At 34.5% G+C, this 22859-nt stretch overlaps 5 protein-coding genes across 5 annotated transcripts; 1 reads left to right on the forward strand and 4 right to left on the reverse strand.

Annotated features, from left to right (window-relative positions):
- On the reverse strand, positions 1 to 2466 carry LOC101256398 (small ribosomal subunit protein eS8). Its single transcript, XM_004244013.5, has 5 exons — positions 2232 to 2466; positions 2043 to 2115; positions 781 to 1117; positions 383 to 549; positions 1 to 288 (listed from the first exon to the last, which is right to left on the reverse strand). The coding sequence occupies exons 1-5, from the start codon at positions 2233 to 2235 to the stop codon at positions 204 to 206; spliced, it is 666 nt and encodes a 221-aa protein (XP_004244061.1). The 5' UTR covers positions 2236 to 2466; the 3' UTR covers positions 1 to 203.
- Positions 2467 to 2835: 369 nt separating this feature from the next.
- LOC101255512 (probable cytokinin riboside 5'-monophosphate phosphoribohydrolase LOGL10) lies at positions 2836 to 6799 on the forward strand. Its single transcript, XM_004244010.5, has 4 exons — positions 2836 to 3157; positions 5447 to 5575; positions 5935 to 6119; positions 6345 to 6799. Exons 1-4 carry the CDS (start codon positions 2945 to 2947, stop codon positions 6724 to 6726), a joined length of 909 nt encoding a protein of 302 aa, XP_004244058.1. The 5' UTR covers positions 2836 to 2944; the 3' UTR covers positions 6727 to 6799.
- Positions 6800 to 9491: 2692 nt separating this feature from the next.
- LOC101260067 (heavy metal-associated isoprenylated plant protein 33-like) lies at positions 9492 to 11812 on the reverse strand. The gene is made up of 3 exons (XM_004244026.5): positions 11568 to 11812; positions 11214 to 11289; positions 9492 to 10138 (listed from the first exon to the last, which is right to left on the reverse strand). The coding sequence occupies exons 1-3, from the start codon at positions 11658 to 11660 to the stop codon at positions 9828 to 9830; spliced, it is 480 nt and encodes a 159-aa protein (XP_004244074.1). The 5' UTR covers positions 11661 to 11812; the 3' UTR covers positions 9492 to 9827.
- Positions 11813 to 12730: 918 nt separating this feature from the next.
- Positions 12731 to 16088, reverse strand: LOC101256690 (chloroplastic import inner membrane translocase subunit TIM22-2). The gene is made up of 5 exons (XM_004244014.5): positions 15634 to 16088; positions 14542 to 14606; positions 14343 to 14415; positions 14216 to 14269; positions 12731 to 13113 (listed from the first exon to the last, which is right to left on the reverse strand). Exons 1-5 carry the CDS (start codon positions 15836 to 15838, stop codon positions 12881 to 12883), a joined length of 630 nt encoding a protein of 209 aa, XP_004244062.1. The 5' UTR covers positions 15839 to 16088; the 3' UTR covers positions 12731 to 12880.
- A 380-nt stretch (positions 16089 to 16468) lies between these two features.
- On the reverse strand, positions 16469 to 22667 carry TKR (kinesin related protein). The gene is given in 16 exon segments (NM_001247497.1): positions 16469 to 16968; positions 17054 to 17842; positions 17932 to 18066; positions 18155 to 18253; positions 18347 to 19261; positions 19353 to 19482; positions 19704 to 19853; positions 20194 to 20342; positions 20524 to 20619; positions 20751 to 20843; positions 20940 to 20993; positions 21077 to 21136; positions 21220 to 21345; positions 21429 to 21512; positions 21988 to 22122; positions 22362 to 22667. Coding segments are annotated over 16 exon segments (3576 nt in total). The 5' UTR covers positions 22656 to 22667; the 3' UTR covers positions 16469 to 16701.
- Positions 22668 to 22859: the final 192 nt, after the last annotated feature.

The raw sequence follows: 22859 nt of genomic DNA on the forward strand, positions 1-22859 counted from the left end.
TTTTAAGGCTGTTCTCAAAATTCTTTTTTTTCATAAAGTAGGTGGTTCTCAAAATTCTCAGTTAAGCATATGCAAAACAAACTTGAATCTAACTCTGATACAAGAAGTTTATCATTCCCTTTAAATGAAGTGAGACTGTTGAATAGGGAAGAAAAACCAAAATCTAATTTGTTCTGATAATTTAAAAATTGGAGCCTGCAACTCTAAGCAGCAGCACCGGCACCCTTCCCTTTCTTCTTCTGAAGTTTCTTCATGTAAAATTCAAGTTCCTTTCCTTCCAATATGTAACTGTCAAAGTTCGTTGAAAGAAGATGTGTAAGCCAATGGAATTGGGCATTTTTCACCGAAATATCACAATACATAATGATAAGAGAATTCATACCCATCAGCACGACCACACTGGCCAGGTCGCGATGAGATTGCAGCCAATAGACGCCCACTAGCAAATTGCTCCTCGACATGTGGGTCAATCTTGCGATCCTGTTGCCTCTTTTCCAGCTTTCTTTGGACATGGTTACTCTTTTTCTCCTCTGCTACAGCCTCAGCCTCCTGTTTGGATCATACAAATAGAAGTCAACAAAACAGAGAAAGACTTCTATTAAATTTGGTTGTAGCTAAAGCTTTGCAACCTTTATCAAAAAGAAAGTTTCACTTGTTTTTTTTTAATTAGAATAAGAACGTTAGACAAATAAAATATAACTGATTATGGAATCATGGATAAGGAAAATATTATCACATAATATAGGAGAAGCATGTAGTTGAAAAAGACAATTCAAATACCTCTCCTTCCTTTTTGGAAGAAGCAGCAGTCTTCTTCTTGCGACCGATTTCAACTCCATAGTGCTGGAGATACCACTGCTTAAATGGAGCTGCGTCAACCTGAATAATTGCACTCTTCACCAGGGTTTGTGTCCTAACCAACTCATTGTTAGAGGCGTTATACACCACATCCAACAGACGAGTCTTCCTTGTAACAGCCTCGCTACCCCAAGAGAAATTCCCAGTATCCAACCTCAAAGCACGCCACTTCACATTACCTCCTCGGACTCTTATCCTTCTAACAGTCTTAGCATTTGGCACCAGCTTTGTGTTTGCGGGCTGTCTGCCAAGCTCATACCTTCACAGAAGCAGGAGATACGGAGTCAATCTCAAAATGTAACCACAAAAAAGCCAGATTTTTCATACATATCAGCCACTTTATATCAGAAATTAACAAAATCCCTGATCAAGAGAGATTACCCAATAATCAGGAAGGAAGCAAACCAAATTTGCAGTAGTACACATCAGTAACTTTTCATTTTAGTCGTATCCTTCTTGTTAGTTAGTTTCAGTAATATATCAGCTGGGAAAAATGACCAGTGCATAGGCTTAAGTCAGTTAGATTCATCATTGTTAAGAAAGGATCAATGAGATATCAATCCCCTTTTCATGTTTTTCCTCTCTTCACTTACAGCTAAATTTCTTTGCTTTTTGATTTCTCTTCTACGTTTCGTTCTCCAAAAAAACTTTCTTTTCTACATTTTCCCTTCTTGGATCGGCCCATTAGTTAGACTAACTCCTTTCTCATTCAGCAACAAAATCCGAGAATCACCACAAAAGAACAAAACTTCATCATCAAAGCTGCTTCCTTAATAAAACTTCCCTAAACCCAATTAAATTGTTATGTTATGTCCACATCTATGTTAATCAAAAATGTCAATCCCCCAAAAGTAGTGCAAATTTGGAGATTCCAATCAACATAGGTCCACTTAAACAGGTTCTACAACATTTTTGGAGATAACAAGCAATATAGGTACACATCAATAACTTAAACTCCATAGAATTGGATGCATGTACAAATTTCATTATATTTCATAATAATAACACAATACGAACACATAAGTGAGGAATCACTTTAAAAAAATGAGCAGCCTCCAGATCTACCTCTATACATCGAACAATCTGAATAAACTCTAAATCCAGAATCATGCTAAATCTAGCAGATCACGTTAACAATTAACAAAAGATAGCATGCTGCTTAAATATGAAAAAATTGTACATACTTTCTCTTCTTCCTCCAAGTCTTCTGCTTTCCTCCAGTGGCACGTCTCTTGTGCATAGAATCACGAGAGATACCTATACAATATCACAGTAAATTTCTCCATTAAATTCACTTCGCTATTCCAATTATACATATTAAACGAATAAAATGGAAGAATTAAAAATATGAAATGATGAATAGATTCCATTACCCATTGTCGCCGGTGACGGAGGTCCTTAGGGTTTCGATTTTCTCAAAGACGGACGACGGCTCTGCAAGAGTTGGGTTTTATCAGCTTATAAATTCAAACCCTAGCTATTTCACAATTCCAATTTTGTCCTTCCTTATTGCCCTTTCAGTTAAACGTAGTCGTTTTGCTCAGTTTTTCACATTTTGGTTCTTATAGTTTGGCCGTTCAAATATGTAATTACATTTAAATTATAATTATGTTATGAGAAATAACCAAGTTACTATAATCATACAATTAACTAATATTTTGTTTTGGATGGTTGTTTGTACTGTTTCATAATATATTATTATATTTGTTTTATAGAATATAATAATTAGATAAATTGTATTGTTTTTTTGTCATTACGTAATAGTTGTAAATTTATAATTTAAAAAATAAATTTAAAAAAAGAATAACAAACGGACTAAAATTACTACGGAAAGAAAAGATAAAAAAGAGAAATACAATTAATAAAAAATTAAATAAAATAAATAATTATGCAAACATATTAAATTAATATCACATAAAATAAACTTTTTTAGTTATTACTTAGCGATAACAATATGATAGTATTTTAGTAACAATCGAAATAAACGTGTTTTTTTTTGAAGGGGTAACAACCATTCAAACAAGGGGTAAGTTTTGTTACATATATTGTTTCCAAGTTGAGAGCTTTGTTCCCTCTATTGAAAAAAATGGGGTTTGCTGCAGATAGTACCATTTCAATGGCTAATATCTTTCTAAGAAGCTCTCATCATCATAAGAAAGATGTAAATTTGGGGTCTTGTATGAGAAAGGAAACATGGGGTTTTAATCTTTACTTGCCAAAGCTCAAGTACCAATCAAGAATCTCATTTTGTTGCAAGAATGAATCAATTGATTTTGAAGAAAGAACAAGTCCTAATGAGGTAATAGATTTTATGACCCATTTCTTGTTTTGTTGGGTAATATTAGCAGATGCTTATGCTTTGTTTTAGTCCCAATTTGTGTAGTAAAAAGTGGGTTGAAGTTTCCAACTTTGAAAATTGTCAGATGTGAAAAAGAGAAAATTCCCATTTAGTTATCTATTTAGCTGCTGCATATGCTTTGTTTTTGTCTGTTGTCATGTGATCAGGAGTTCACCGGTTCGAAGAGTAAGCCTTGGACCCTGTGCATAGCGGGAGCTTAGTGCACTGGGCGGCTCTTCCTTATATGCTTCATTTTGTCTCAGTTTGTGTAAATATAAGTAAATATTGGGTTTAGTTTTTAGCTTTGGGACTTGTCAAAAGGCAGAGAAGGAAAAAAAATCTATTTAGTTGCTGCAAAGGCTTTATTTTGTAGCAATTTGTGTAAATTTAAGTAGAAATTGGGTAAAAGTTTCAAACTTTGTAACCTGTCAAAACGAAAAGAAGAAACAAAAGGTTCTAACTTTGGATGTTCAATGTGATTTTTGGATTGATGCAAACTTGGATTTTGTTTTGAAAATTTCAAATTTTGAGGACATTATGATCTCATTTTACACAAAAAGATGCTAACTTGGGATTTTGACGTGGGAAATTTATAATTTATATATTCAAATCTCGTTCGTATTGTTGTTTGAGAACCCATGAGTTGAAGAGACTATGTGCCTGTTGTCTTGCAGAAAAGAAAGAACAAGTGAATCCTAACTGAGGTTTTCAGTACTAAGAAAGATTTATGCTGCAATGTTAGATTAGTGATTAAAGAAGCTGCTAGCAGTACAAGATTGGAGATACTCTCTACCTTCACGCTATTCGCTCACTTTGTCAAAAGGAAAAATCATACGAATTTATCTCATTTTCGGACTTATAAGAAAGAGATTTTATCTGTATCTTTGTGTAAGTACTTTAACGTGCACAGGTTGAGTGTGGAGTGGGATGATGACTTAAAAATTTCGAGTCTTCTGAGTGGTGATAGGAGTAGAAGATATCTGGAGGCCTTTGTAGTGTGGTGGCCCCTTTACTCTTATGTTGTAAAAGGGAAGTGCATATTTGAGATATCTAGATGCTTTAAGAAACTGCTTCAGTGCCAGCAAGAAACAAGCACCACTCTTGCTAGATCAAACAAGCGATTATTGTTCCTTTATTCGTAATTCCTCCCATGGACCACATTAGGATCTTATGCACCTATAGCATTACTTTATGCTTAGGTTAAAAGATTTAATGATATCATCGCTAGTATTTAAATCAGCCATCAATTACAGGTAGCTTGAAAGGAATGGCATATAGGCTGGCATCGGATACTGTTAGCTAAGTACCTAGGGGGAGAAGTACATGAATGGAAGTTGTTCAAACTAGCATATTGGAAGAACCATTAGCTAAAATGACCATAGGCCTCATTGGTGTCCAGATAGAGTCCTATTTTTCTCAATTTCGAAAGTGTTTATTAAATTTATCCATCTTTTCAAGAACATGCTTCCTCTGAAATGAAGAAGGAAAACTGGAAAGAATTCAATGTGAAACACCACGATCATTTGTTTGTGGATTGGAGAAAGTATCTTCATTCTGTTTTCCCAAGTTATATTACATTGTTGATGCAGCTCACTTTGGACTAAATAACTAACAAGTGATATATCGCGACAATCAATCAGTTGTTTACGTCTAGCAGCATTCTTCCATTAGTTTACTTGCCCTTACCCATTCTATCCTCCAGAAAAAGGAAAGATTGAATAATGGCTTTTCTTCGTCTTTTCAATAAGACGAGTTCTGATTCCTTTTTACTATTTGGAAGCATTGCAAACGGTCAAGATTGTTGTTGTTTGCATCCTTTATCTTGGTTACATGATTTTCGGTTCAAAGGAATCTAGTACTCCCACCACCTTTTCTTCTTTAACGTTTGCTGATGTAAGACTAATTGACGCCTAACAGCTGAATAGCTCAGCATGGACTCAGCTTGATTAGACGTGAAGAACCTATATGAGAAGCTATGCACCATGTCTATATTTGACTGGTTAGTGGTGGAAGCTTGAGAATCACATGCTTCCAGTCAAGTGCTTCTTTAGTTTTTAGATATAGCAATCAGTCACTAAATTATGTTTGGTTACTTTCAATGACATTTACTCTGTGTGAATTGTTAAATATCTGAGTTTTTAACACACAGTTTTCTTTTAGATGCATTGCTGCTTTACTTTTATTGCATCTCGGTTACACAAGATATCTGGTTTTGAGGTTTTTGAGACTAACAATCTGTTGAAAATGCAGGTCAAGAAAGAGATAGAGCAATGCTATGAATTAATACACAGGCTTGGTCGTGGTGTTGTGTATTTAGGATCTTCAAGGATTGGTCCTGGACATCCACACTACATAAAAACCTTTGAATTAGGGAACAAGGTTAGTCAACTTTCTCAAAGTTTGGGTGAAGTAATAGAAAAAGAAAGATGAAGTAGCTTGTATAAAAAAGTACTCCCTCCGTTTCGATTTTCTCTGATTTTGACTTACGCGGAGTTCTAAGAAAGTGAAAAAGGACTTTCGAATCATGTGGTCTTAAACTAAAGATATGTAGAATGTACCATGTCCTTCAATGTTTTGGTGAATATGCCTCGTGAATTAATGAGTTACCAAAAAAGAAAAGACATTCTTTTTTAGACGGTCTAAAAGGAATGTAAGACAAACAAATTAAAACGGAGGACATAATACTATTCGGAGAAGAATCTGTGACTATTGTTTTCTAAATACTACTTGTTCGGCAGATTGCAACTCTATTAGATTGTACGACATGGTCCGGGGCTGGGCCAGGCTTAATGGATGCTGCCACACAAGGTGCTCTACAAGCAGGGAAGCCCGTTGGCGGGTTCAAGATAGGTAAAGAAGCAGGGGAATGGACAGCTACAAATTTTCATCCATACTTACCATCAGAGAGTTATCTTACATGCAGGTAAACATAGCATCAAATGCATGGTTTTTCCTATGTTCTTAGGGGCCGTTTGGTTGTAAGCTGGTAACCAAGCACCATACTTGGTGTGCCGAATTTCATACATAACAATTAAAATGCTACCAAACATGTCATTCGTTTCTTACACGAATAATTCACTTCGTGACCAGCAGTCAAAGGGAGAGTCCCCTTATAGCTTCTTGAGTTCATCAACTGTTTTGCACTCAGGTTTTTCTCCGCAAGGAAACACGGGCTGGTGGATGCTGTTGTGAGATGTAGAAGCTCTGAAAGGACAGCTGTTATCGCGCTTCCTGGAGGAATTGGTACCCTCGACGAGGTTTTTGAGATCATGGCTTTGATTCAACTCGAACGAATTGGCTCTCAACTTCCTGTTCCTTTGCTTCTAATGAACTATGATTCATTTTATACCAATTTGTTGGAGTTCCTCAATGATTGTGAGAAGTGGGGAACTGTCTCTAAGGGTGAAGTTGAATCATTGTGGAAAATTTGTACCAATAACTCAGAAGCTTTGGATTATTTGGCTGAATTTTATGGTCTTTCTACTATACAAACCAGTAGAAAAGCACATTTAAAAATTAACCATGGTTAATTCATCTTTAATTATTTGGTTCGGTATAAACATTTGGTGCCAATAAAATTTGACCATACATGATTTTTGATTACTTTCAACTATCGGATTATTTTGTTGTAGTTACTATCGTATTATTTTGTTGTAGTTACTATTCACAATGTTTGTTATCCTTTCACTTTAGCTTATTCTCTTTTTGTATTGTTTTTGTTGAGCCGAAGGTCCATCATAAATAATTATTCTACATCTGAACTAGGGGTAAGGTTTGACGTACGCTTTATCCTCCGTAGATATCATTTTGTCGAATTACGCGCTGTATATTATATGTTTGAGAAGAAATTGATTTATTTTTTAGAGTACAGTATAAATATGAAGGTTATTTTGGTCTTTTAAAGACAATATTGAAGTATATAGGGCTATATCTAAATACGAGTATAATGTATTCCAAATTATATAAGATAACGACGCGATCTAAATATGCCTTTACACAATAAGACATTTCGTTATTACCTAACATATAAAAAAAGTTAAAGTAATAATTATAATGAACATTATATTTAAACCAACAACTCAATACGAACTATATATCACATCAAATTATATATCACATCAAACATCAAACTATATATCACATCAAACAACAATAGGAGACACCTTCATCGGCGATCGCCGCTGTCGAAGCTCGACGGCGGCGACGTTCCCGTGCCTCTGCCGCCACGGTGCATTCATATTTAGAATCATAATCTAAAAATTGAAATTTTTTCTTGGATCGTCGATTAAATTGAGGATTATTAATATCTCCATAATGAAGAAATCTACCATCTAATTGTCCTCCATAATATCCTAATTGTCCTCCATTATATCCTAATTGTCTTCCATAATTAGATTGATTAACAAAAAGATTAGTTGAACATTCACCAAATTGAAACCAACATAATTCTGCTTTTTTCCCTGCTTTTGATAGCCTTTTTAGAAGTAATTTTGGATCCACATTTCCAGAAACTTCAATCATCCCATCTCCGTTCATTCTAAAATTCGTGATACCTAAAATAAATTTTTAAAAAAAACAATATCAAATAAACGTGAATTCATAATTTCAACTCAATATACGCAATCCTCATGTTGTAGATTCAGATTACGAGAGTCAAACTATCTAATTTTTTAAAATAAAATTTAAAAAATTTAGAAACACCTACTATAACTCACGACTCAAATTAAAGATTAATTATGACTCCGATAAAAATTTAAAAAAAAATATCCACAAAGTATGCTATTCAAACTCACATATATTAACATAAAAAATATATATATATAATTAAAAGCGCAAATGTATGTACCATAAACATTTTTGAAGACTTTGGATACAGTTTTTTGCCATCCTGAAGTGCGATTGTTCACCCACAAAATGCAAGTCTGTTTTTAAAAAAATAAAAAAGAACAATGAGAAAATTAAAAAAAATGTTAAATACATATATTATTAAATAAAAGAAAATGAACTTAGCAATTAGACAAAAATGCCACAATTTTTTTTTTTGTAAGTACATACCAACAACAAAAAAAAATACAATACAATCATATACATGAGCTTTGAGAAGGTTGAATATACTCAAGCTTTATAGAAAATTTGTTTTCAATCTTTAACGCAGAAACTAAAATAAAAAAATGACGAAGATAAACAAATTTGTGTATACCATACCATGAATGGATAACTTTGCATCATGAATTGATGTTCTAATGTAGAGAAGGACATTGTATTCATGTCAAACTTTGAAATGATGAATTATATTTATTGTAAAACAATTAAAGAATATTTGAAGATATTTATAAGACAATAGAATTATCAATTATCATTCTTTAATTATATGGAAAAAAGATCTTGGATATTGTTTATCCACAATAACTATATAATCTCCAAGATTTCGTATAACATTGTGGTGTGGGAATATAAAATCATTAAATATTTAGAATTTACTATCCAGTTAATTAATCATGCCTCGTAAATACATTAATGAAATTAAACTTGTCATCATGCAAAAAATTAATCATTTTAAAGGCTCACACCATGCGTCCATGACATGCATGCGTATTTCGTATATATATTTTTTGCTAAATTATGATTAAGCAATATTTACGACGTAAAAAATATTTATTACCCTATGATAAAATGAAAATCTCCAAAAGTAGACAAAAAGAGAGATATACTTAATTGTTCTTGTAGCTATTTTTGGGATAAATTTTTCTTCCCATTTATTTTTATGCTATAGTATGGATTATTTTATTTCCATTTAACTAATTTTCCTAAAAAAAGAAAAAGATTTGCGTCATTTATCCATTATTGACAAAAATAAATCATCGTTAAAAAAAATGAAAACATATCCAAAAGAATCTTCATGTTAAAGAATTGGATTTGTAATCTATAATATCAAATTTATTTATTTTTAAAAATAGATCTACTCACTATTAATGTTTGCAAAGGATTTAATTTTTTTTTATAATATTAACTTCATATTTCTTTTTTTATTCTATACACATGTGATTAATACTATCTCAGTTTTTTTCTCCGTATAATGAATCAAATGATTAAAATTGAGATTATAAGAAAAACAAAAAATAAAATAAAAAAATTCTCCCATTAGTTATATTCAAAATCCTCACACACTTTTGCATATAGACTCTTAGAACAAGTAAATTTAACTCAACAATAAAAATAATTCTAGTGATGAATAAATTCACATTTACAACAAATAAATACTAGTAAACAAAATAAAATAAGAGAACGAACTAAAAATATCAACAAAACTACTATAAATAAGTCTTCATATAATAACACTTACAAATTACAATAACTAGTCAAAAAGCATTGATAAAGAACAATATTAAATTATAAAAAAATAATTAATTAATTAAAAATCTCGAGTTTAATTTACAAAAATCAAAAACTCAAGTCAGAAGCACGGCCCTAAAAAGTGTGCTTCGCAACACATAAGTTTCAATTACAATCGAGCTCTTAATATAATCGAGCTATCAATGCAGATACTAAAAAAATTACATAAATAGATTTCGATTTGAGTCTAGTTACATAGTATGTTGCAATTACTTATATGCCCTTCTGTAGAAGCAGACTAATAAAACACCGGCGGCGGCGCAACCATGGGATAAGGTGGGTAGGGCGGCGGAGGTAGGCCGTAGTGACCGCCGTGGTGGTGCAGAGCAAACCTGGAATGATGGAAATTACGAAATGGTCCTTGATTTTGAAATCCGTTGATTGGGGGTTTTGGAGGAAGAAACAAATTGCTTGAACATTGACCATATTGAATCCATTCTAATTCTGCAGATTTGCCAGATTTAGCTAAATTTTTCATTAGAAGAGTTGGATCTACAATCCCTGATACTGTTACTTTTCCACCTTCTGAAAATTTGAATTGACGAACTCCTGTAATTAACAATAACGTATTCGATATAATTTCTATCAGTAATGAAATAACTCATACGGAGTACTAATAACGAGAAGTTGATAACAATAACGTATTCGATATAATTTCTATTGGTCAAATACATAAACAGATCTCTAAACTTGTTGGGTTTTCTCTCTCAGGTACCTCTACTACGTCATTTTTCTATTGATCATTGAACCACACATAATTTGTTCCTTTAAAACACTGTTGGTTGATTTTGATCGACTTTTTTATTGTAAATGCCTTAATTGTGTTCGAATTGTAATAATTTTGATTAAATGAATGAAGACAAACCGTGTTAGCCTTATTTGTTTTCTAATGTGTTCAAATGGCTTCAGTAAAATACAATTATTCTCGAATATTTTGACTATCAATTGGACTAATGAGTCGTGGAACAACATATGTATCGTCTATCAATACCCCTCACAAATCTGATTCCACATCAAACAACGGTGTTTGTTTAAACGGAACAAATTATGGAAATTCAATAATTCAATAGGAAAATTACATAATTGAAGTACCTGAGGGAAAAAACCCAACAAATTTAGGTATCTGCTTATGTATTTGGCCATTTCTATTAGTAATGGGATAACACATACGGAGTACTAATAAGGAGAAGTTGAGAGTGAGCTAGCCTTGGCCATACTATTCTACTCTAATTTTCGACTTTTATATTTACCTATCTAATATCACTAAATTATGTCATCTCCAGTCTAATTTTTCCATTCTTTTTCAAACTATGATTAATCTTCCACACTTTACTTATCTCCCTTATTTTGTCTTTCATGAAAGTTATTTTGACTTATTTTCATATAACTTTCGTTTTTAATTACCATGTACTTCATTTTTCACATGTCTGAACAACAATTGAGTTTATCAAAGCTAGTTTCATCGTTTTTTATATAATTTTTTTTTCTAATTAATATGTTCATACGTATATCTAAGCATTTTTCATCAAAACTATAATTGGAGTGAAATTTGATTTATCTGAAAAATAAGATAAATTCGTGTTAAATCATTATTAGTGATTATAAAGGTAAAAGTATACCGTACCGTTGGTGCTTCTCAATACTCTGTTGACTGCCTTTTGCCAACCACTTGAACGAACTTTAATTTTAATTACACAAACCTGCAACAAAGAATTAAATAAAGTTTTACATCAATCATGTGAAATAATTTTTTTTCTACATGAAACATATAGTATATAAATATGAAAAATTACTAAATTACGACGAATGAGTTGTATATTTTAATGGATTCTTAATAACGTGTTTCTCGGGTGTATAATAATTTTGAAATCGAGTAGATTTTGAGAAAGACAATATATAATGTCTTATTCTCTTGAATACTCGAGTAATAATTAATAGTTTCGAATCACTATTGAATACTCGATAGAAAGAAATTTACCATGAAAGCAAGATTGGATTCATTGGGGCGAGGAAATGAATCTGATGCAAAGCAATCACTTAAAAATCGAATGATGAATTTTAATGGCTTCATTGATCTTCTTCTTTTTCTGATAATGTTCAGTTAATTTTAAGAGATTAATTAGCATAGTATTATTAGTATTACAATCTTATTTTAAGAAAAGATTTAATGGAAAAGGAAATAATATATTCTCTCTTTTAAAATTAATTATTTGTGTATCCTACAAAATCCTTTTAAGACACAATTTCCATTTATACATCCCTTCAAATCTCTTTTCAATCATTTTATTATTTTGGAAATAGAAATGTAGACATCTTTTCCTATTTTATTCTTATATGCTTTCGTTAATTTGGGATTAGAGGCTCACAAAATTAAAATAATTTTAAGGGTAAGACGTGTTGTATCATATATACATTCAATCACTCGTCATAGTATATTTCTGAAAAGATGCCAAATTAAGAAATTGAAGCCAAGAAAAGATCTTTTTGTTATGTTTCATGGGTATTAATTACTGATTATGACACCACTTTTTAATTAGACGTAATACATAAATATGTTCTTTAACTTGGTTTCGAATTACATTTATGTCCTTCAACTTTGGGTGTGCACAAGTAGACATTTAAACTTGTATAAAGTTGAACAAATAGACACACATGTCCTACATGTCATTTTTTTAAAAACAAAATTGAAAATCGCTGCCTAGGTAGCGATTTAATTTTTTTTTTAAAAAAAAAATCACATTTTGCAAAATCGCTACAGTAGCAGCGATTTTACTTTTTCCGGTGGATTAAATCACTGTTGATCTAGCGATTTTGCCGTTTTGATTAATATAAAATTTTATATACCGTTTTGATATTTATGTTAATATTTTATACCCTTTAAGCTCCGAACTCCAATATTCAGGCAGCATGCATTATAATTTTCAGGTCCAATACTAAGCATTTCAAGTGATATGCCAGATTTTGAGTAATCTTTCACTCTAATTTTTAAACATACTTCGATTTGTGTAAACACCAAATGCAGATAAGTCGAGGAACAAGAGTACCACTAGGGTAAATTAACGGGGTACTCTTTCAACATCACAAGCCTAAGAAACAATTCACCATGAAAATGGATATGAACCTTCAAGGAGAAAATTATAGTCCCTTGCAAAATTGTTTTGTATTAATAAAAGAGACACAGCAAGAATTATCACTCTTAAAGCAGGATAAAGGTAAGTCGATTACAATTTACAAAACTTGATAATAGTGCCAAATGGTTGAAAACGACATTTTTTTGCATTTCTTCACTATCTAACGGGAGCCATGTCGACGATTTTTAAGGGACTGGCAGAAGAATGAAAAGGATTCCTTGAGCTCATTTGGTAGAGGTAGAGATAAAGGAGCAAGCACACCAAATTGCTGTCTACTGTTGACATTCATGTGAGATGTAAGAGCTAATGCAGGTTGCTGCTTGTTAAGACCTTCGATGATGAAAGAAAATGCCCCAAAGGTGAGACAACTCTGTAGTAGAGCCTGAGGTGCACCTGAGACGCATCATCAACAAAGAAAGACTAATTATAACTCTAGTTCACTATAAGGAATGACAAACATTCTAGCGCAATCAATTGAATGAGGAGAGAAAAATGACTAGACAAGTTAAACGAGAATGAGGTTAAGAATTTCGAATATAGAAAATTAGAAACCTTACTATGAGCAGCACTTCATGAACTTGCATATAATTTAACAAGAAGCAAGAACTCAAAGAAAACAAAGAAAGATGCTTCTATAAAGCAGATAAGGAGAATTTAAATTCATAACTGAAACTTATATGCACTTCACGACATTGTTGAAATACATGAATATCACCCAATCTAGCTATTTGCTTTTTGAGTTTAGTCATGGGTACGATAATGACATGCTGGAAAAAATCTACATGTTGGAAAGACACAGTTGTAACACCCACCCCTTCCTGCTCATCTTTACTTTTTCACATCCTTGCTTTCATATTCTCTTAATCCGAACACATTTTTCCAATTCATTATGGGGGTGAGACTGGTAACATCTTTATATCTCCCAGATTCCCACCTTATTTAACCAGAATCCGAAGCTATTATTTGCAGCCCTAAAAATTCTCCATTTATGCATCAAGTGTAGGTCTTATTAGCTCTAGCAGGCTAAATTGTGCTCTTAAAAAATGAGTTAAGCACAATTTTTCCATGACATGCCCCATAACCACCACACAACTACCTGAAAACCTCCTTAAATTTGTCATGTAAGTCGTATGCTACTTTCTCCCAACCAATTCAGATATTGCCGCAAAGAAGGACTGTAGGTTTGGGACTGACAATGATAGTTAGAGAAGACACTAAGCTAACGATAATAATCACAGAAGTTTACACCATTTGCACAATTATCAAATGAATACAATTAGACTTCATGGCTTTATTCAGGTTTGAAGGGGCACACTAACACAGCAAACATGTGTAACCATGACAGTACTTGTTTCTATCTACACTTGATTGGGTACTAACATCATTTTAATCAATGCGTAAGATGGCAATTAAGAAGACTTCAAGGAATTGAGAATCAAAAATGGAGGGTATAGTCCTGATAATTATGTTATGAAGTGGGAAATGTTGGAAGTACCTGGAAAACTTAGGGCAAGACCAGTGCAACATCCAGCTACTCCAGCATTGATAACTGTAGAAAGAAGAGAAAGTCAATGAAAATAAAAGATGTTTCCGAATCTGGCTGTTCAAAGTGTGTGTCATACCATCATCTTTTCCCCGTATTCTCTTCAAGAAACAGACAACTAAACTATGAACTCCTGATAAAACTGCAAAAGTCTAGACAACAGAAAGGGGAAATGAACCAAGTCACAATTAGACATATTAAAAGAGGGAAGCAGTAACAGTGGTTATACTGTAGTTTGCCAAAAATATCATTAAGGCATTGATCAAAGATTGAAATACCTTTGCCGAAGCTCCTGCTTCCCCAAAGGATCCTTTAAAACCTTTCTTCTTTATTAATCCTGAGCCTGAAACAGCACATTGAGCAAAATTGAGCACATCACCAACTTATAATGTTTCCCTTGCACTCAAAGAATTCCATTTATGATCCCCAGAAGCTATTTAATCTTATAGAAGCAAAGTATTGAAAGAAGGGTTCCCCGAAATGCAAGGTCGGCAGTAGCAACAGAAGGATGTTATTTGTTAAAGGAAATATGGACTAGACAAACAAACAGAAGAAATAACAAACAACTTCAAAATATAGGGCGGTTGACGCTCATTACACTTGGAGAAACTAGAGGTTACCATAAAAGGATAACGCACAACTCAGTTATTGTAGTGAGTCATCAAACAAAATAAAGGATGAAGAAGATACGAGAAATCAGTAGTCGAATTCAGAGAAGCCTTCACCTCCTGTCACACTCATAATGTACTAATATACACAACTATAGTTCATGTACACCCCCCAACAATCATACAAGAGTGAGAAACAGACTATAGCAATAGAGCCAAATATAATAATTTGCAAAAGCACAGATTCGTCTCCCGAGAGACTGTGAGACTCCAACAAACAAACTGGTGAAGGTGAACATAAAACTGCTATATCAGGTCAGCTGCAGCACTACACAGGTAACAGGTTGATACACAATTCTACTACGAATATCTACAACTGGTAAAAGACATCGGTTGTCAAATGCATAAAACAACAAAACATAAGCTTCATATAACTCCGTAGAGAACACAATCCCAAAATTAACAATCAGAAGTAACTCATTTCAACTATTCCACAAAAAATTCAGCTGAACTAACAAACTAACCAAATTGCACCTATTAACGAGTCGACAATAGACATATTGGCGGAGGAAAATGCATAAAACAACAAAAGAATAAGTTCTAGATAACTCCGTATAGAAAACAAACGAAAATAACAATCAGAAGTAACTCATTTCAGCTATTTCCACAAAAAATCCAGCTGAACTAACAAACTAACCAAATTCAAACTATTAACTCGTCGATAATAGACAGATTAAGGGAGAAAATTGCATAAACAATTACCGTATCCGAAAATGGATCCCATGAAGGCTCCAGCAGCAGAGTCACCGGCGAACCTAAGGAGGCATACGACTGGAGTAGACGGAATCGCAGTGGTTAACGCATCAGAGGTGAATTGAGGATTCTGTCCGGGTGACGGGTTCGCCACCGGACTTGTTTCAACGTCGGAATCGGATTCAGAGTTCGGTGAGGTCGTCGGCGTCGCCATTCTCAATTTCCAAATGCTAAACCCTAAGTTTTGTCAATCTAAAAGTTCTAAGATATTTTTGCGGATTTCATTTTGGATAATACCAAATTGTGCTGTTAAAACAGAGTGTCACTCCTGAAAACGACGCCGTTCAGCTTCTATACTTAGGTCCCACTTTGAATCTTGACACATTTTTTTCCGTCAATTTCAAAAAAAAAAATCTTTCTTAAGCTCAGTACTCATAATATTTAACTCCAAATTTCTCAAAAACATATTAAACTTTAAGCAAGTGTCAATTTGTATTTCATTTTCAAGGTTGAACTATTGGTCTCGGAATCTCAACGAAAGTTAAAATCACACATGTTTAAAGTACGTACTTATTATTAATATATAAATGAATAAAGTTACTCAATATCTGTATCAGAAATTGCCTATATTACCACGAGACAATATGGACAAACAAAAACTTGACTCTTAACTTTTATTTTGTTGCAGTTAATTACTTAAGCTATTTTTATAGCAGAAAAGTTACTCAATTTTGCTCTAAGTATCAAAGAAAAAGTTTCATTTTAGTTTTTAGCGCTAAGTAAAGCGCTCTTCAGGCTGACGTCCAATTCATCTCGCATTATAGAAAGAATACATACTTGTGCATAAAGTTGAATGACTTTTTAGGATACATAAGCATTATTATTAACAAGCTGAAGAAACAGCTCACAACAAATGTCAAATCTGGTCAATCAAGTTTCAAAAGAATGATAAAATCAATAAGAATACAGCCAATTCATCCCTGAATAACACTAAGGTGTGATCAAGATGAGCAGGTTTTTTTCAGCAAAGTCCCGAGCAGGGTCTTCACGTGTTTCCATAGTTCAATCAAACATGGCTCATATGTGTTCTTGATAAATAGCGCCAAATTCTGCTCTCCATGATTGATCATCATCATACTCAGAATGTTGGATGGTGTTGTTGTTGTCATTGTTTGCTACATCAGAGTCTTGCCTGTAAATAGGCGGTCTCAACGCTGCTTCTGGCAATCGGCTTTCAGCAAGATACTGTTTCATTGTTATCATCTCCATCTTATGTTTTCTCTTCAGCTTCTCTATTTGCTTCTTCAATCTCTCATTCTCTTCCTTTGATTGTGTAAAGTTCTCCTGTAAAAGAAGTAAAGAAATGTTTAATCAAAACAATGAGTTAACGTATAAACCGGTGTGTGTCCATGTTTAAACGCAAAATTACCTCAGCAAGTGAAGCTGTTTCCTCCGCTTCTCTCAATCTAACAAGAAGTTCTCCGGCTGCATGAACAGCTTCAGCAGTGTCTTTAAGTTGAACTCTCAAGCTTTTATTCTCCTTTTTCAGCATTTCCCTCTCTCTTTCCCTTTCCACTCTCAAAGCTGACAGCTCTGCAGCGAGAGACTTGGCGAAACGAGCACCATGGCCTTTCTTTCCTGCTTTTGCTGCAGCATTTTTCACATCTTGTATCCCTTGCAAGATCAACTTATGCTTCTCAGCTAAGTCGTTGTACTTCTCCTGTAATTCCGCGTAATGCTCAATTATTCTGGCTTGCCCAAAGACGGATCTTTTGAGGGCATCATCCAACTCATCCGTGCATTTCTTCTCCAACATTAATTCCATTGCCACCTTTTCTGCACGCTGGCGATAAGCCTCAAGATCAATTCTAAGCTCATCAGTTAGACAAATCCACTCACTTTCCATCTCAGTCCATCTTTCTCTTTCCTTCTCAAGTTCTTCACCAGAACCCGTAGTAGCATATACACCACTTTTTCTCAGCTGCATTGATTGTGCTAACAAAGAGGATCTGGTTCTTTCAAGTGATTTGTTTGTGGAGGCTCCATCTGACTTCAATTGGGCCCTTAGGCCTCCAATTTCTTTAAGTAGTGCTTCTCTCTCAGCCATATCAAACATTTTTTTCCCGCCACTGTTTTCGACATTGCCCTGAATTTCTTTAGTTTCATACTTCTCTCCTGCAGCTTCAGGCTCAGGACTTTCATCGTCCCATTTCAGGAGCTGAAGCAAACCAAAAGGCGCAAGTAAATAATAAGAAAAAATAGGAAAAATCTCAACTCTAACAAAAGAAAGCTAAAAACGGCGCTCACCTTTGGGATGTTGGGTGATTGACTCCCATTCTGATAGATTATTGAAGCTTGATTCTCATTGTCGTGGAGATCAACGACATCCTTGCCACAATCAACTAAAGAACTCTGTTCTTGTGTGCACTTACAGCGGGCTAGCTGCAAGGACAAGATTCATAATTAATATCAAACTTGAGGTAATTTTCTGTCATATTTAAACAAATTACTAGAGTGAAAGAACTCTTACTCGTTGGTTTAGCTGCTCAATTTTGTCTGCTTGATCCTTGCATACACTTTCAAGCTGCTTCTCTCTCTCTAGAGCTTGGAACAAAACTTTCTCCGAATCCTGCCAAAGAAGGTAGAATAACATTCAACTTAAACATTCACAATGAATGATCTAGCTAATAAAAGAAAGACAACCACCCATTTCCATACTTACTTGATCCGTACTTGTCCCTTCCATGGAAACCATCCATGTCCCAGTGCTATCCTTAACAACACTAGAGGATGTTGCTTTCGTCTTGCACTTTGGACACAGGAATGTAGCGGCTACAAAAGGAGAAGATTGTCCCTCTTCCGATGATGTTTGAATAGAAGCATTGGCCTTACCATTTGACATTGGGCTTGGGTTCACTGCCAAATGTTCAAAAGAGAAGGAAACCAAAGATTTATTTGATGCGGAATTCCTTTGGTGATAATCAATGATCTCTAGTCCTCTATGTAGACTGGCAGCCAAGGATTCAGTTGGCCCAGGAAATATTCTGCTGGACCTCAAAGAAGACTGGACAAGGTCTTGTTTCTGTGGCAGGGAAGGCAATTCAGAACTTTTGGAGGAACTTTGAATATTATCTTCACCGGAGATAATTAAGCTCTTCCTCTGCATGTTCCGAAACTTTGGGGACTCAGATAACACCGGGCCAGGAAGATCAGCAGAATGGCGGGATGGGCCTATTGAGATGCTGCTACAGTATTCAGGCTGCATCGTTTCCATCTCTTGGTCAGCATCATCAAGGGTCTCCTCCAGTATCTCATCTGAGTTAATTTCTTCACCTTCACTTTCTTCTGAACAGCTGAGATAGTGTTCACTTTCTCCAGATGAATACTTGAGAGAGTTTGAGTTATTTCCACGTGAACCACGTAAGTTATTGATCTGGAGCTGTAGTTCTTTTATATCATCCTCATTTATGTGAACCTCTTCTTCTTCACGCTCATTATCTATGTCAGGTAAGATGAGTGAACGGTTAAGGCTCACTCTCAACTGATTCAAACTTTCACGTACATTTGGTCCTCTGAAGGATCCATAGTTGCTTCCGACTGAAATGCTTGCACTTGACCGAGCTCTTATAAGCTCTTCCTGTAAGCAATATAAAAGCATAAAGTCAGATAAAGTTTATGCTCTAAACGAATCAGATGAGCAGTTGCCCCAGTGAGACAAGTGAAAGTACCTTCAATTGGCGAATCTGATCACTCAGGCCATTAACATCGTCTTCTGTTATTTCATTTACCAATGGCTCATTTGGTGTGAGTTTAACCCGTTTCCCAAATCTCAGAGTGCTTACTGTTTCACTATTATGCCTGCATAAATGTTCCTCGAATTAGTGACATTTAAAAGAGAAGAAACTGATGTTACGTATGCAAGTTGGTCCAGATGATATGACCCTCATTCAGGTTCACTTACACCAAAGTCATTTACAATTTTAACCATCTAATGTGCTAGTTTTTCATGCACGTCATAGGTAACAGAATTTCCGTAATATTGAAAAGCATGAAGCATCTCGAGTTGAAAAGGGAAATACTTGTTTTCTGGGCTGATAGCACATATGACGGAGAGTTTAGCATTCCCACCAAGTGATTCTCTCATTAAATGAGTCAAAGTGGAACTGCTGTACGAAACATCCTCAAGTTTCCTGGACTGACTCCTTTCAGAGAGGACATTAACCAAATGCCTGCACCAGTTTAAGAAACAATTAACTAGAGTAACACTTGTGTTATACATCAATGATAAATAGATTTCACAGAAAATATGGCCATTTTTTAAAGTAGATTTAACATTTATGAGCTAATTCATGAACAGAACAGACTATTAACTCCTTCCTTAGAGTCACTCATCAAGTCCTCTGCCTACACTTTTGGCTTAGCATACGGCATGAAGGCATCACTTTGAGAATGCAAACATTTTGAAACTTAAGGCAACAATGTTGGCAATATAATATGTAAGAAAGTTTGAGCGCAAAGACAAAAAACTACAATATACAACAAACAGTAAAATGTATGCATAAATCATACCCGAGCAGTGATGTGGACTTCTTTACATACTTCCCTTCCTTAACAAGCTGTTTACCGGCATCATCAGGTATATTTTTGTCAAATCCAGCAAGATCAACAAGGCTCATTCTGCTCATCTTTGAGCTACCAAAACACGTTGATGAGGACTCCTGAAGTAATATTGTTTAATTAGACACTTGAAAAGATTAAAGGTCTTCAACTATGACGATAAAACTTTATAGTGAGAAATTAGACGGTAATATGAACTCCGGGGTTAGATAAGAAGATGAATGTATAAAATTTCTTCCTGACAAAACACACAAAAAACCAGATTTCATAGTTGGAAGATACCTTGCACCAGGACTCAATGACGCAGGTAAAAACAATATGGGACCTAGAACTCTTCGAATTGATGCTCGTTGATCCAACTTTTCTACTTGAAAGACCCTACAATTCAAATGCAAAAGAATAAGAAACAATAAGATAAGTGAAAGCTAAAGCATTCTTATCTCATTTTATTGCATTGACAGAACTACTAGAAAGTTCAAAGTATTATGATAGGAAAAGCGTTTGTGCACCTTAATCAACATTTGTGATACATCCTCGTAGGTAGACACATATTCCTCAGTTATGTTCTCAACATAGAATCCAACTCTTGGATCATCCATTATCTGGAATAACCAAAAAGGACGAATCTTCAGCATTCTGTTTTTTCATAAAGTGAATAGCGCCTAGAACAATATCGTGTTCCAAGATTTGCAACTAACCTTTAAGTTTCTCTGTGTAGGATCAAGTAGATCCCCAATGTGTTCATCATATATCTGGAAAGAAGAAGTGTGACATAATTAGACTTGGCACGAGTATGCATCATATGTGAGCAAGGGTAAATATTTAGAATACATACCTCTAGGAACGAGCAACGACACTGGTAATTTATCTGTTTACCTTCAGAGTTCTCTTGCTCCTGATTAATCAAGGAAATTATCTAAATATCAGAAATGTCTTGACAGTCTTCAGTTCTAACTTTTAAATGGAGAAGGAACTTACTTTTTGTATACTAGAAAACAATGTCTGAAAAATGCGCGGCACAATGCCTTGAAGACCATTAGGTGATGGAACTTCAACAATGGAACTAGGAGGTCCCCACATTGTATAAGTCTTGCCACTTCCAGTCTATCACCAAAAGAATCACTTCAGCCATCAGATACAGATTTATTGTGACACAATGAAAATGAAACATTACAAGTAAAACTAACCTGTCCATAAGCTAAGAGAGAAGTGTTGTAACCTGCCAATGCATCCTTAACTAAAGGGGCACCAACCGATTGAAATACATCTTCCTGTTATCATGAGAAAACAGCTTAAATAAGAAAAATCCATCTATTATATGAACCTTGTAACATCAGCATTCAACAAATCAGACCCTTTTTAATGAAACCAAAGAAGCCTTGATCCAAACTAGTAGGGGTGGACTATATGTATCCCTCTATATATTAATAATTCTGTTTGGATCTCTTCAGGTATATTTAATACTTCTCTATATATTAATAATTCTGTCTAGATCACTCACTTACCTCTATTTGACCTAATGTAAGCGTAACAACGATTAAATCAATTCTAACTAGTCACTATAAGCTATTGCCTCTATTGTCTTCCATCGCTCAACTCTAAGCAAAGTCCCCCCTCCTTAATTACGAACATCAGAAACTAACATGAAAAGGACTGTGGACACCAAAAGAACTAAGCACCATCTAAAAGCACAATTAATTCAAAAAAGCTTGAAAAGGCAGAAACTTGGGAGTTAAATTTACCAACCTGATTCGAATTTGAACCAAAAACCATGTCAAAGTTAAACTTTCTATCAGCAACACACACTGAGGTATCAGAAGCTTTGCGAACCGCTTGGGTTCCACTCTCAATACCATTAGCAGGTCTAATCCTTGCAACAACCTGTCAAACACCCAACATACAGAGCAACTACAGATCATTCATAGCTCAAAAAGCACAACAAAAATGGAAGAAATTTAGCAAAACAAGGAAATAGACAAACCCACAGTCCATAAAACCCTATTGAAATCTCAATAAATACTAGATTTGAACCCATAATTATATCAGTATTAAGTTTATATCCTGAATTCACCTCTTTCCTCGACCACCTAACTAAAATCAGCAAAGATTTATCATTTTACCTTAACTGGTGGATCAGGAGCTTCTGATGTTTGTTCCTGTGCAACAGATCTGGTGAGTTCTGTCGATACATCACTATCAATCGTCTTCAAGACGGTTTTTTTAAGTATCGAACTCGTAGGTAACAACGGTGGATCACTGATCTGAACGTTGGGATCTATAGGAGCAACATTTTCACTGTTCATTTTATGCTTAAATCTACTTGAACTCAACTTTTTCTTAGTTGAAACTGATTTTGGAAGTAGATTTCGGAACGAAGACGCAGAAATGTTGCCTAAGAATCTGTTTTCTGACATTTCTGAACTAAGAAAGAGCGTTTATTTTTCCGGCGGACTTCGGAGGAGGAGAAAGAGAAAAATGGGAGAGAGGAAGAATTTGAATGATGAGATTTGGGGATTTGAGAGACGTTAAAAGATGTATATTGTGAAGAAATATGACCGTTACTTGATTGAGATTTTAAATATTCAAATTGAGAGATAAAATTGACCAATTTATCCTCT

This window comes from Solanum lycopersicum, chromosome 7 (genome assembly GCF_036512215.1).
Source record: "Solanum lycopersicum chromosome 7, SLM_r2.1".
In the NCBI taxonomy this organism is placed as follows: Eukaryota; Viridiplantae; Streptophyta; class Magnoliopsida; order Solanales; family Solanaceae; genus Solanum; species Solanum lycopersicum.

Bases quoted from the DNA above. Each gene is read 5' to 3' on its own strand.
- LOC101256398 (XM_004244013.5), bottom strand. The intron at 1,118-2,042 runs GTATGTACAATT...GCTTCTGTGAAG, and splicing joins ACTTGGAGGAAGAAGAGAAA to GTATGAGCTTGGCAGACAGC. The intron at 550-780 runs GTATTTGAATTG...TGATCCAAACAG, and splicing joins CTTCCAAAAAGGAAGGAGAG to GAGGCTGAGGCTGTAGCAGA.
- LOC101255512 (XM_004244010.5), top strand. From the start codon at position 2,945: ATGGGGTTTGCTGCAGATAGTACCATTTCAATGGCTAATATCTTTCTA. The intron at 3,158-5,446 runs GTAATAGATTTT...TTGAAAATGCAG, and splicing joins AAAGAACAAGTCCTAATGAG to GTCAAGAAAGAGATAGAGCA. The intron at 5,576-5,934 runs GTTAGTCAACTT...CTTGTTCGGCAG, and splicing joins CCTTTGAATTAGGGAACAAG to ATTGCAACTCTATTAGATTG.
- LOC101260067 (XM_004244026.5), bottom strand. From the start codon at position 11,660: ATGAAGCCATTAAAATTCATCATTCGATTTTTAAGTGATTGCTTTGCA. The intron at 11,290-11,567 runs GTAAATTTCTTT...TCTTTGTTGCAG, and splicing joins AATCCAATCTTGCTTTCATG to GTTTGTGTAATTAAAATTAA. The intron at 10,139-11,213 runs GTACGGTATACT...TGTTAATTACAG, and splicing joins AGTATTGAGAAGCACCAACG to GAGTTCGTCAATTCAAATTT.
- LOC101256690 (XM_004244014.5), bottom strand. From the start codon at position 15,838: ATGGCGACGCCGACGACCTCACCGAACTCTGAATCCGATTCCGACGTT. The intron at 14,607-15,633 runs GTAATTGTTTAT...GTGCTGTTTCAG, and splicing joins GGGATCCATTTTCGGATACG to GCTCAGGATTAATAAAGAAG. The intron at 13,114-14,215 runs GTACTTCCAACA...GATGCGTCTCAG, and splicing joins TCTTGCCCTAAGTTTTCCAG to GTGCACCTCAGGCTCTACTA.